The sequence below is a fragment of the Homarus americanus genome, unplaced genomic scaffold, assembly GCF_018991925.1.
Source record: "Homarus americanus isolate GMGI-L3 unplaced genomic scaffold, GMGI_Hamer_2.0 scaffold50564, whole genome shotgun sequence".
Lineage (NCBI taxonomy): Eukaryota > Metazoa > Arthropoda > Malacostraca > Decapoda > Nephropidae > Homarus > Homarus americanus.
In genome coordinates, this window is record NW_024715014.1 from 301,345 (window position 1) to 313,786 (window position 12,442).

Sequence of the window (12,442 nt, forward strand, 5' to 3'; positions counted from 1 at the left end):
ACCACAAACATAACCTACAGACTGATAATAACATCACACAGACCATCTACACTGACGGCTCTCTTAACACTGTCTGTGGGAGGGCTGCAGGTGCTGTCATTGCGACTCAGCCTAACGGTAATGTAATAGAGACAGGAGCTACAATTAGTAACAGGTCATCCACTCTACACACTGAACTATTTACCATACTCAGCCCTGAAACTTGTTGAAGACTGCCACTGACAGTCTCATCATCACTGCCTCCTTATCCTCACTACTTGCTCTTGTTACCCTAAACTCAGACTGTCACCCGCTTGTCTCTGAAGCCAGACACAAGCATATGTGTCTTGTTGACGGGGGTGTCAGGATCAAGCTGCTGTGGATCCCCTCTCACATAGGCATTAGTGAACATGATAGGGTTGATGCCTTAGTTAAACTCGGGTCTATAAACGACACTTGAGTACAATAAGGTCTATCAAACACAACCAGAAAAACTGTTGAGGAAAGAAATTAATGAATTTGAAGCAAGATGGCAAGTGTATAAACAGGCTCAAGTCAATCCATTGTCTACCATTATGAGATGTATCAAGTAAACATCTGTATGGAGCAGGTAACAAAATGACAAGATCTTACAAAATGTTGTAACTGCTAGACTAATGTTAGGATATAATTAATATCGGCACAGTACTTATTTTGTAAAATAAGAAGTGGTGGAACTCTAGTGAGCCAGAGACAATTGTTGCAAAGCAGCCGACCGAGCTTGTGGTACAGGCAAGACACTTAGTATTGCTAAGGCCTGTAGAACACTGGGTGAAGGAAGTAGAAACATAGTACTGATGGCAGTAGTTATTGATATGTGATTACATTTACACTTAAGTCGTGCTATTTAAAAGTACCGGACCGTCGTTCTGGTGTGTTCCGACACGAATTAAGCGCTGCTTCAGCAGTATGTCCCTCAAGCAGATGTGAACAAAACTAAATGTAACCTGTGCGGCAAAACATATGGTCATACATTCCAACACTACGTCTTAGACTTAGTGTGAAAAGATAGCACTTTTTAGGGATAGATCCAAGTATACTGTAAGTATATACCCATCACTACTACAACTACCCATCTCCACCACCCATTACCACCACTACCCTCACTCTCCTTTATTGCAATGAATCACTACTCACTGAGTTGGTTTCTTCCCACTCCCTGACGTCACCTCCCCTTCCCCCCCCCAACGCTCCATCCCTCTTTATCTGCGGCCAGGACGGTCTTGCCACAGGGCCTCTCATTGTACCACCAGGCTGGGTGCCCGACACACGTCTACTGCCGTGGTAAGGAAGGAATTTTGCTTCTGCCTCCTTGATTTACTTTATTTTATCCTTTACAGTGTAAAGGATAAAATAACGAGCAATAGTGCAAAACGAGCAATAGTGTAAACTTTACACTATTGCTCGTTTTGTAAGCTACTTGGGTGGGCGGTCACATCTCTGTTACGCATTGTTGGCAAGTACTGGCTCCAAAATGTATCAGAACCTGCCCCAATGATGGTTAAGTCTCGCCTTGAATGAGGTGGCAGATTATTCCAAGAGTTTACAATTCTCACACCAAAAAGTTTGCCTTGATTACTACTTTTTTTTTTACTTGTAACTACTTCAACCTGATGCTGTGACCGCTAGTGGGCCGGACATCCACTAATTCCAGCTATGAGCACTTGCCTGAGTATTGTCCTCTGTGGTGCTTATAGACTTGTATTAAGTCGCTCTACAATATAAGTTAGGCAGTTGCAGGCGTTCTAATCTCTCTGGGTAACTGAGGTGCCGTAGAGCAGGCACCAGTCTGGTGGCCTTCTTTTGGACATTTTCAATCAACTGACAGTCTCAAGCATATCTCGGGAACCAGACGGGGAATCACCTTACTTTTGAAGAGCGATGCGAGGGTTGGACCGTGTAGGTATGTGACCGCCTTCCTATAAGCCCCACTAGCCTAGATGCTTTGATTTACTTTTTCTTAATGGTTATTTTCATAAAGAAAGTCACTGATCCACGTTTTGACGCTCCTGAATTCCGTGGCCATCCAGTTTAATTTTCATTTTTTCACGATAAACGCTATCGAAAGTCTTGGCAAAATCTAGGTATATATTATCAATATTCCCACCCCGCCCTAATCAATGTTCCCGTCGATGAATCCCCATGACAAGGAGGTGGCTAAGGTGTGAGTACTGTGGCATTGTCTATTAAGATTCCTAAATTTCTATGGTTTAATAATCTATAATTCGGGGATCTATAAATACATCCAACAATGAGTAAGACTCTTACCTTCAGTTTAATTTCACACCATTTCGAGCATTTTAAAGCCCCCCCCCCCCCTGCACCCTCACTTGGCTGGCGTATAAAACCATACCCTCGGCTCTCCCTCGCTCTCTCTCCAATGCTGCGGCTATTTTTCTCTCACCACACCAAACCACACCACACCACACCACACGCAGCCATATGCTTTAAAGACTCACAACATCAGAAATTTTACAAGGGGTCTTTATGAAGGTATTAATAGAAATAACCAAACGTATCCTCACCTAACTTAACCAAACCATCAACATAGCAAAAGGTACTATACACAAGCATCCGTCATACCAATACATATTTACAGAGACAAAAGCGTAGCTACAAGAGTCCTGCCTGAGAGACCCAAGATGGCAGCGGTGGTGGTGATGATAGTGATGGTGTTGTTGGATAGTAGCGGCCTCACTACTGCCGTGGCTGCTGGCGGTCTCGAAACACAGGTAAGGTACTCGGGACTATCCGCATAGTACGCTTTGTTACTTGTGTTTACATCTTAGACCTTTTCATTTAGCTGTTTTTACTGCCATCATGTATAATGTTTAGTCTAACGGTGACTAATCAATAAGGAAATAGTTATATCTTGACCAATCAGAAGTTTTTACAAAAAATTAGATTAATATTTAGAAGTTGCCAAGCACGAAACTCTATATTAATTCTTATACAGGAATAGAAATAAAAAGGAGAATAATTTACAGTGTTTATGGCGGAAATTTACTGTTTTCTCGGGTTATTGTTTTCTTCCCCCTGAAATTTAGTAAAAAAATCCCAGGGAAATTCATTGTTTACTTATTACCCAACCAATCAGCGTAAGTTTGGTTGTCACGTGATACTTGTGAGCCAATCATCGGGAGGTCTGTGAATATGCTCACTGCTCAAGCTCCAAAATTTGAAATGGTTAGTTACAAGTTGTCGTGTGTCTGTAAAGGTTGTCCCTCCTTGGCTGATTGGCGTGTAATTCAGCGAGTTTTTGAGAACGAAACCACAGCTGTTTGTCATCTTAAGGGCGCATGGTGTTCTCCCTTCTAAGGAGTCCAAGGTGTGATTCAGACTGTCAGTATCGTGAAGGTCGGCATGGTTGGTATTGCAGTAAGAGAATGACACTGCCCAAGGTCCCCCCTCCCCCCACCCACCCCAGCTAGGAGGTTAGGTTAGGTTAGGTCCTTCTGATTTCTCTGGTTAGGGACTTTTTTTTTTCGTGTTTTTACCCCACAATATCCCTCATTGTTGGTAAATAGGGTGGGGGGAGGGGGTCATAACTACTCATTTCACCGGAATTAAAGATCAAATACGTATGAAGCAAGATAATGAAATACACTATACAAATCTATTGTCCATAGTAATTTCCGTGCATGGCAACTTCTAAATATTTACCAGAAATCCTCTTAGTGTTGAAAGATGGTTATTGTGTGTTTTATTATCTCTCTCTCTCTCTCTCTCTCTCTCTCTCTCTCAAACAGACGGTACACGTGGCTCCCGAAGTACTGACGGACCTGGTAAAACTGGCCGAAAGCTTCTGTGTCGCGATGCCACACCTGTCCGAGTGCCAACAGGTCAAAGGAACCTTCCAGACAGGTGTGTAATCACGTGGTTTGTGATATATAAATATATATATTTGTATGTATGTATGTATGTGTGTATGTATGTGTGTATGTATGTATGTATGTATGTATGTATGTTGTGGCGACCTGTCAGCATGCTCGCCTCGCAAGCGAGTGGACCGGGTTTGATCCCCGGGCAGAGTGAAACTACTGTAGAGGCAAGTTTCTTTACGTAAAAGTGTTCCGGGGGTAATGGTTAGCCAGTGCAGTTGGCGAGTTGTCCGGTCTTCTCGGACTATTTCTTGACACTGGGTCATGCAGCTCGTTGTTGTGTTGGCGACAGCTTCTATATCATTAAACAAATTCACTCCTAGGTGGCCCTTGGGCCGACCATCCTCGTTACAAGAGGGGCAACCATTATATTATGTATGTATGTATGTACTTCATCAAGTAGCATATGTCTGTCTGTTAAAATTGTGTTCGTTTCATCACCAGTCTTCGAGGAAGCAGGACTAGACACCTACCACCCAGGCAACAGCTTCCATTATACGGCCATCCTTGACCAACACGCCCTCATCTACCAGCAGTACTCAGGTGGGTCATCTACCAGCAGTACTCAGGTGGGTCATCTACCACCAGTACTCAGGTGGGTCATCTACCAGCAGTACTCAGGTGGGTCATCTACCAGCAGTACTCAGGTGGGTCATCTACCAGCAGTACTCAGGTGGGTCATCTACCACCAGTACTCAGGTGGGTCATCTACCAGCAGTACTCAGGTGGGTCATCTACCAGCAGTACTCAGGTGGTCATCTACCAGCAGGTGGGTCATCTAGGGTGGGTCATCTACCAGCAGTACTCAGGTGGGTCATCTACCAGCAGTAGGTGGGTCATCTACCAGCAGTACTCAGGTGGGTCATCTACCAGCAGTACTCAGGTGGGTCATCTACCAGCAGTACTCAGGTGGGTCATCTACCACCAGTACTCAGGTGGGTCATCTACCACCAGTACTCAGGTGGGTCATCTACCAGCAGTACTCAAGTGGGTCATCTACCAGCAGTACCCGTAAAGATAAGCCTACAGGCACAGTTACAGTTATATTTGTAAAGATACAGGTACAGATGGATGTGCTCTTCCACTTTGTTATATATTGCTGTTACAGGTAAGATTTACAGGTACCAAATACAGGTAGAGTCAAAGTTTGACCTTGTAATCAAGTTACTGGAAGAGGTACAGTTAGAGGTTAATTATACAGATACAGTTATAATACAACCATAAAAAGAGTTTTGCCACCATACAAAGCTGCAAATACAGGTACAGTAACAGATACAGACAGGTACAGAGGCATATTTATGGTCTTGAAGGTGTGTTTGATCTAGTGCTTATAAAGGTACAGTACAGGTGAAAATATATTGTTGATACAGAGATCCTTTCACAGATACAGGTGTTACAGAGATATCGGGACAGACACAGCTACCTATACAAGTAAAGGTACAAACTCCATTGGTATTTACAGAGGCGATGCAGACGAAAGAGAATCTAACCAGTGCAGTAGTCATCCTCAGAGACCAGAAAGAGGAGAAGATAGAGAGTGTTAGCAGACTGGAATCACGCATTACCAACTTCAGAAACGTCACCTCTTCCTCCAGCAGGTATGACCTCCCCCCCCGCCTCCCTCCATCCCCGTACTCACTATCTGTGTGTAGGAGTCTAGGTGTCTTTATTAATTACAGGTGTATCTTTATTGACCAGGTAGAAAGGCCGTGAGAAGAGTAAGATTTCTCTCTCTCTAATACGCTAAACTTGTTATAGATCACCTCTCTCTCTATCTCTCTCTCTAATACGCTAAACTCGTTATAGATCACCCCCCTCTCTCTCTAATACGCTAAACTTGCTATAGATCACCCCCCTCTCTCTCTCTCTCTCTACTAATCTCTTGATCAATCTAGTTATTTGGCCTTCAGAGCTCATCGGCAATTATAGGCAGGTCTAGAGCGAAGAATATCCTGCTAGCTTCACAAAGACCATGGGGGTGGGGGGTGGGAAGGGGGTGGTGGACATGTAAGAGAGTGGTGACATCTAAAACAAAGGTGTAAACAAAGACCCCCATGGTTCTTATATCAGTACAAATGTGTAAACAAAGACCCCCATGGTTCTTTTATCAGTACAAATGTGTAAACAAAGACCCCCATGGTTCTTTTATCAGTACAAATGTGTAAACAAAGACCCCCATGGTTCTTATATCAGTACAAATGTGTAAACAAAGACCCCCATGGTTCTTTTATCAGTACAAATGTGTAAACAAAGACCCCCATGGTTCTTATATCAGTACAAATGTGTAAACAAAGACTCCGCCAAAGTACGGTACCTGACCCCGACTTTCTCTGTCTCTCTCTCCCTTTTCGCAGGTCGTCATCGTCTCCATCGTCTCCTGGTACTGGCGCCTTAAATCCCTGGCATGGTACCTCCCAATACTCACCGACGGCCTTCGTGCACAGGTCTCTGAACACCTCGGCCGCTCGGGTATTATTACTCGAGTAGTGAACTTCACCACATTTCTCTCTCTCTCTCTCTCTCTCTCTCTCTCTCTCTCTCTCTATTAATTATCATGCCTATAAAAGTCATTTGCATATTGTTCACATTTATTGGTTTTCTGTATTCATCAATATTATATAGGTCACGTAATAATAATAATAATAATAATAATAATAATAATAATAATAATAATAATAATGTTATACCTGCATATCTCAGACCAACAGACTGTGCAGACCTTCTCTTGATGGGACACTCTACTAGTGGAGTGTACGACATCTACCCCTTCAGGTGAGTCTTCATATAGTACCGGTAATTATATTCCGCATGGTAGAGAGGGACTAGTTTATGACTGTCTGATCATCTCTGTGGGGGGGGGGGGTGCTGTTGGAGGTGGTATTAGCTCCCATCTTCCCAGTAACACCTCTAGAAATGTGTTAACACTAGCTAAGATGATGTGACAAGTGGTTTTCCTCCTCTCTGCCGTAGGTGTAAGTGTAGTAAGCCTGTGAAGGTTTGGTGCGACATGGAAACTGAAGGAGGAGGCTGGACTACCTTCGTCTCCCGACAAGTCCAGGACAAGAGAGAGAATTTCAGCCGCACTTGGGACGATTTTCAGGCTGGGTTTGGTAACTCTTCGGCTGAGTATTATTTAGGTAAGTTACACACGGAGCTAATTCATGTCACTTGTAGATTAGAACCTCTCCCTCCGTTTCTTAGTTTATTGAATTTGATTAAACATCGTAATGTAACTCAGTGGACCATTGATTAATTATCGTTCCTCTAGGCTTACTACTGCCAAATTGTTTATCTCAACGATTAATATCCTTATTCCCCGTACACTCGTCAGTAAATATTTATTCCTGCATTAATTAACATTCAATAAACATTTTTCATCCAATAATTAACTTTTAATAAAAACCATCTCACCAGTAAACTTTTCCTCGTTATTAATCCACACTCACTAAACATACCCGGACATTCCCCAGCTTGTACATCAACATTCAATAAACATTTCATTTGTTAGGTGAAATTTAGAAAACATTTCCTCAACCACAAATAATAAATCGGTAAATATTGTCCCTCTTCCGTAAGCAATTTCAGTAAGTGTTAAGTCATCAATTATCTCCCGGGAGGTGTGTGTGTGTGTGTGTGTGTGTGTGTTAGCTTTATTCTGGATATATACGGAAGAGATAATAATGGTGATATACATACTAGCAAATACTGGACATGTTAAGTGTGGTAGACAGAGTGAAGCAATTGAGAATGAATGATATTTCTGCATGACACCTCGACAAGCTTTGAGTTATGGCGTCTTGTCTTAAACGCACGTGAAATCTGAAGAATTTTTTTTAACTGAGTTTATATCTTCTAGCCCTAATAAGAATCTGAATATAGTCTTAAAACGGGATGACTTTAAGAACATAATCTACAAGTCTTTCTCACATTCTTTCCCGAACAGGTAATGAGATTCTTCACACCTTGACGTCATCGAGGGGGTACATTTTGAGAGCGGACTTCCACACTAAGGAGGGCTACTACAAATGGGCAAAGTGGTCCAAGTTTATCGTCAATAATCCTACTACAAAGTGAGTGATGGTGATATCTCTCTCTCTCTCTCTCTCTCTCTCTCTCAATAGAGAGGAAGCCTCGCTCATAGATAAAACAAATATATAATTAATAAGCTCGTTCCCTCAATAGCACATATTGGCTCCTGAATCTGTCTATGCCTGCGCCAGCGTTGGTCAAGTCTGGTACTGAATGAACTCACACTCGGTGCCGCCACAGCACTCTCACTGGTATAAAGTAGATGGCCAAGCTGAGAAAGAAACTGAGAATTAGTTATATATAAGAAGGAATAACATTTATTTTAACATTACAATATTTTGGGAGCCGATAACAGTGTCGTAACCTATGAGGCGAGCATAAAGTTGACCCATTCTGACCCTACCTTCTGGTGGTGACCTCGTTAATACACCCTACCTTCTGGTGTTGACCTCGTTAGTACACCCTACCTTCTGGTGGTGACCTCGTTAATACACCCTACCTTCTGGTGGTGACCTCGTTAGTACACCCTTACCCTTAGGAGGGGGTGGAACAGACGAGGGGGTGTTATCAGAGGTCTTGCGGAGATTCTTCTTATTTTGCTCTTTAAAGAAGTTAATTAAATATTTGTAATGAACAATTGTGTATAAACATCACTGTTGTATGTTGTGGTTCCATCGCTCTCTAGTTGGCAGCTACTTAAGTTTTAGTCGATCATTTTGGACGTTTTATCCATCCAGTGTTACGCCTGAAGCAAAGTTGACACTATTACTATGATGAACATAAAATACAATTGAATAAAAGCAAACAAAAATGAATTATCCTCCCAGCTTAAATTCTTATTACAAAAATCACTATTCAGGCGGTCATTTTGAATTTTGTGCCATAGGGCAGCCTTTTTGGATTTCGAGAATTGTATTTATCAAATTGGTCATGAGAACAAAAAATGGTCACCTCAGTAACTGAGATCGGACAATATTTAACCAGATATTGCAATTTTCATACAGATCCCCATATTGGTTGGCACCATCGGATATCTTGAAAATATCAATAAAATACAAATTTATTTCCCTAGAGAACACCAGGCTCTAATGATACCACTATTTATTTCGTTGAAACGCTTATATTGGTGGCCAGATACGATTTTTTTTTTGCATTGTCAATCAACATAGAATTAGCGATACAGCAACACAAACACGTATACTGTACTGTATTCCGGTAAAGCTTGGTGTCAATAAAAGTTATAAAAGCAAGTGTTCAAGTGCTGTTTATAATAGATGAGCGCTTATAACAATCATTATTATTTTATTATATTTTCGCCTCCCCCGCCCCCAGCCTTGATGTGGGTCATTAAAAAGGACCTGTCACCTGTGCCCGGGTGGGCTAATGCCCGATAAAGGAAAAAAGTCTTCTCAAAGCCAATTATTTCTTCAATGTACGTAAACAACTATCTGTACATACCTTGTGGGAAATAATATGAGACCATGGACAATAAATTTTAGTATGTGAGGGCTGTCACTAGTCACACGTAAAATTTCGGAGCATATCGACCCCCACCTGCAGATAGTTGTTTTAGCTACTGTACATATGGAACTAATAAGGTGTACTTAACGTTCAGTATTTAAACAGCGAAAAAATTAAGCCTAAACAGAATTATATTATAAAGGACCAGCCAAATATATGTTCCAAGTGTAATCTATGCCATAAAAGATCATAAAACAGCCAATCATGTGTACAGGTACAAGCTGGATGTGGGAGGCTTCCAAACGATTAGTTTAACTGATGACTGCATGGCTCAATTTAACGGTCGACCTTTCTCTACGTGGGACTTTGACAACGACCCTTCAAGTAAGTTTATCATCCTGTTCTCTGTGATGGTGATGACCACTCACCTATTTTTTGTTAACATAAATTATATATATATATATATATGCTGATAACCACAAGGAAAGAAGAAAACACGAAGATCCCAAGCGCTTTCGTGTATATATATTTCATTAGCCCAATAAAGTACGCGGACGTCTACATATAATCAACACCTCACCCAGCCATGATTCGAACCCACGGCCCACGACTGTGACCGGGGAAAGCTACCTCTAGACCACCAGGATACTAAAAGCAGTCCTCGACTCTGTTATCTATTTTTTGGCCAAAAATCCTGAAAGCATAAGACTTACAATTTTTGTCATTTTCGGCCAAAAAATTGATTTTGTTCAAAATCTCACTCAGTGTAGGTAGCGTTCCCGGTCACAGTCGTGGGACGTCGGTTCGAATCCAGGCGTGGTGAGGTGTTGATTATATGTATATGTATTATGCGCCAAACAGATGGATTCTATACTTCTATACACTTTTAATATGAAATATCATGAACACATTTTTTACGGGGATTAGCCCACCCAGCCACAGGTCACGTACCCACATCGGGGCCTGGGGGAGGGGGGCGAAAAAGCAGTCAATACATATAATAAAATTATATTGGTTTTGGATTTAATTGACGAAACCAAAGAGTAAAGAAGAAATACCCCGCAACCTCTAATTATTTTAATCAGCCCTTTTGCATCATCTTAGTTTTTTCCAGTAAATACACGTTATTTGGGGAAAGGCAATACTTCTGATCAGGTCTTTTTAAACATTTCTTACTTAATGTATGCAACATATATGTCCCTTATCATTCCTCATTAAAGTACTACAGAGCATCTGACCGTTGATATTATTTTGTAGTCTATATCACAGAACATTGCACTACACGGTATATTAGGCTTATATAGTCACATACATCTGTGTCTGTATGTATGTACAGTACTTATTTGCTCATTACCATTTCCATCTGATTCTAGGGTCACCTAAGTTTTTTGATAGGTGTACAAAAACTACATAATTTTGAACAGTTCTTAAAGTATTATAAAATTTTGAGTAATCGTTCTTCACTGCGTATTTCTACAAAGTTGTTCTTAAAACATTGCTGAATTGTTCATCAGTAACAGCGGCATAATTTTGCACGGTTCTTTGTTTCATATGCATGCATAGTATTTCTCATCTATCATTTCATTTCAACTCTCAACTCTTCATTCCCCAGGCAGTAACCATGCCCTGACGTACCACGGAGGATGGTGGTACAACAACCCGGGATTACTTCTCCCTTTTAACCTCCAAAGTGACGGTACCATCGCCTCAAAATGCCGGTATATATTCGACGGTGCCTGGGTAATTATGAACCTCAACAAGTTACAGTTGAAGATGAGACCCACCGTTTGTAACAATAATGTCAAAGCCGCTTATTTCAACACTCACAATTGTAATATGTCTGATAATTAACTAGTGATAAAGTACTGTACTGTATGTTTACATGTATGATAACTAATGGCGAAGTACAGTAATGTATGCAATGATGTTTGGTAACTATAGTGGTTAAGTTTCATAATGTATATCTACAAGTATGATGTATAATAACCAGTGGTGAAAAATATGTCTGAATAATGAAATGTATAATAATTACAGATGATATAGCCTACCATAATGTATACTGACATAATTGTATGATATATGACAAAGTACAATGTTCATGATAATTAGCAATAACATATCTCATTGTGGATTCATGTAAGATGTATAAAAACTAGCAATAAAAATACTATAAGGTATACCTACTTTTTTTTATCAAAATGTATGATAACTAGTGGTGATGTATGGTAATCTATATAAAAATTTCCAAGGCTTGACATACAATTAACTGGGAGAAAAGGTTCTGCCAAGTTTGTGACTCGTCGGTAAGTGAAGATAAAACATTGATGGACTTGTTAGAATCTAAACTTTAGATTTAAAAAGAAAACAAATCTATAAAAGATAATGTTTTTTAACTAGTGAAAATTCTATAAAGTGACGAGGATTTACAATGTCAGTAATATTGCCCAGTATTGTTTACGCTTCCATGGTTTGTGCTGATAGACTATTCCACATGTCTACTACCCTCTGCACAAAGAAAAATTCCTTATATTCGCCCTGCATGACACCTTGGAGTTATATCCTCTTGCAGGGGCGGATCTAGGAATATCAAAAGGGGGGGTCGAAGAACTTTCAGATGATTTTAAACTTTGATTTTATCCCCCTTATGTCCTGTGTAGTGTAATCGCGAGTCTTGTGCCGCGGCAACAGTTATGTGGCCCTCCTATTGACATTCTCAATTAATTGGATTGCAACAATCCAAGTGAGTACATACTTAGTGCACTAAGTACTTGCTAATGATGTAATATACTCGGAGTAGTGACCGACCAGTAAGTAAGACTGTGAAGAGGTGCAGAAGGATCTCTGTGAGCTTCAAGAATGGTCGAAGAAATGGCTGCTGAGATTCAATGTCACGAAGTGACGCTATTTGAAACTGAATGTGAGAAGGACCTAGGTGTGTATGTTGACAATGAATTGGAGTTCTCGAGCCATTGCAAGAAGAAGGTAAATCAGGCAAATAAATTATTGGGTCTTATAAGAAGGTCGTTCAGATATCTAAACGGTCCGTCCCTCGT

At 40.9% G+C, this 12,442-nt stretch overlaps 1 protein-coding gene across 1 annotated transcript; it reads left to right on the forward strand.

Annotated features, from left to right (window-relative positions):
* The first annotated feature begins 1,213 nt into the window (after positions 1–1,213).
* On the forward strand, positions 1,214–11,566 carry LOC121879944 (techylectin-5A-like). The gene is made up of 11 exons (XM_042386773.1): positions 1,214–1,302; positions 2,618–2,750; positions 3,768–3,882; positions 4,344–4,442; positions 5,362–5,497; positions 6,254–6,343; positions 6,600–6,671; positions 6,870–7,036; positions 7,843–7,969; positions 9,664–9,773; positions 11,002–11,566. The coding sequence occupies exons 2-11, from the start codon at positions 2,661–2,663 to the stop codon at positions 11,238–11,240; spliced, it is 1,245 nt and encodes a 414-aa protein (XP_042242707.1). The 5' UTR covers positions 1,214–1,302; positions 2,618–2,660; the 3' UTR covers positions 11,241–11,566.
* The last annotated feature ends 876 nt before the right edge of the window (positions 11,567–12,442 follow it).

What these genes read in the sequence shown, in the direction of transcription:
- LOC121879944 (XM_042386773.1), top strand. Translation starts at nt 2,661, where the DNA reads ATGGCAGCGGTGGTGGTGATGATAGTGATGGTGTTGTTGGATAGTAGC. An exon ending in CTGGCGGTCTCGAAACACAG is followed by an intron (nt 2,751 to 3,767) that starts GTAAGGTACTCG and finishes TCTCTCAAACAG; the next exon opens with ACGGTACACGTGGCTCCCGA. An exon ending in CAAAGGAACCTTCCAGACAG is followed by an intron (nt 3,883 to 4,343) that starts GTGTGTAATCAC and finishes TTTCATCACCAG; the next exon opens with TCTTCGAGGAAGCAGGACTA.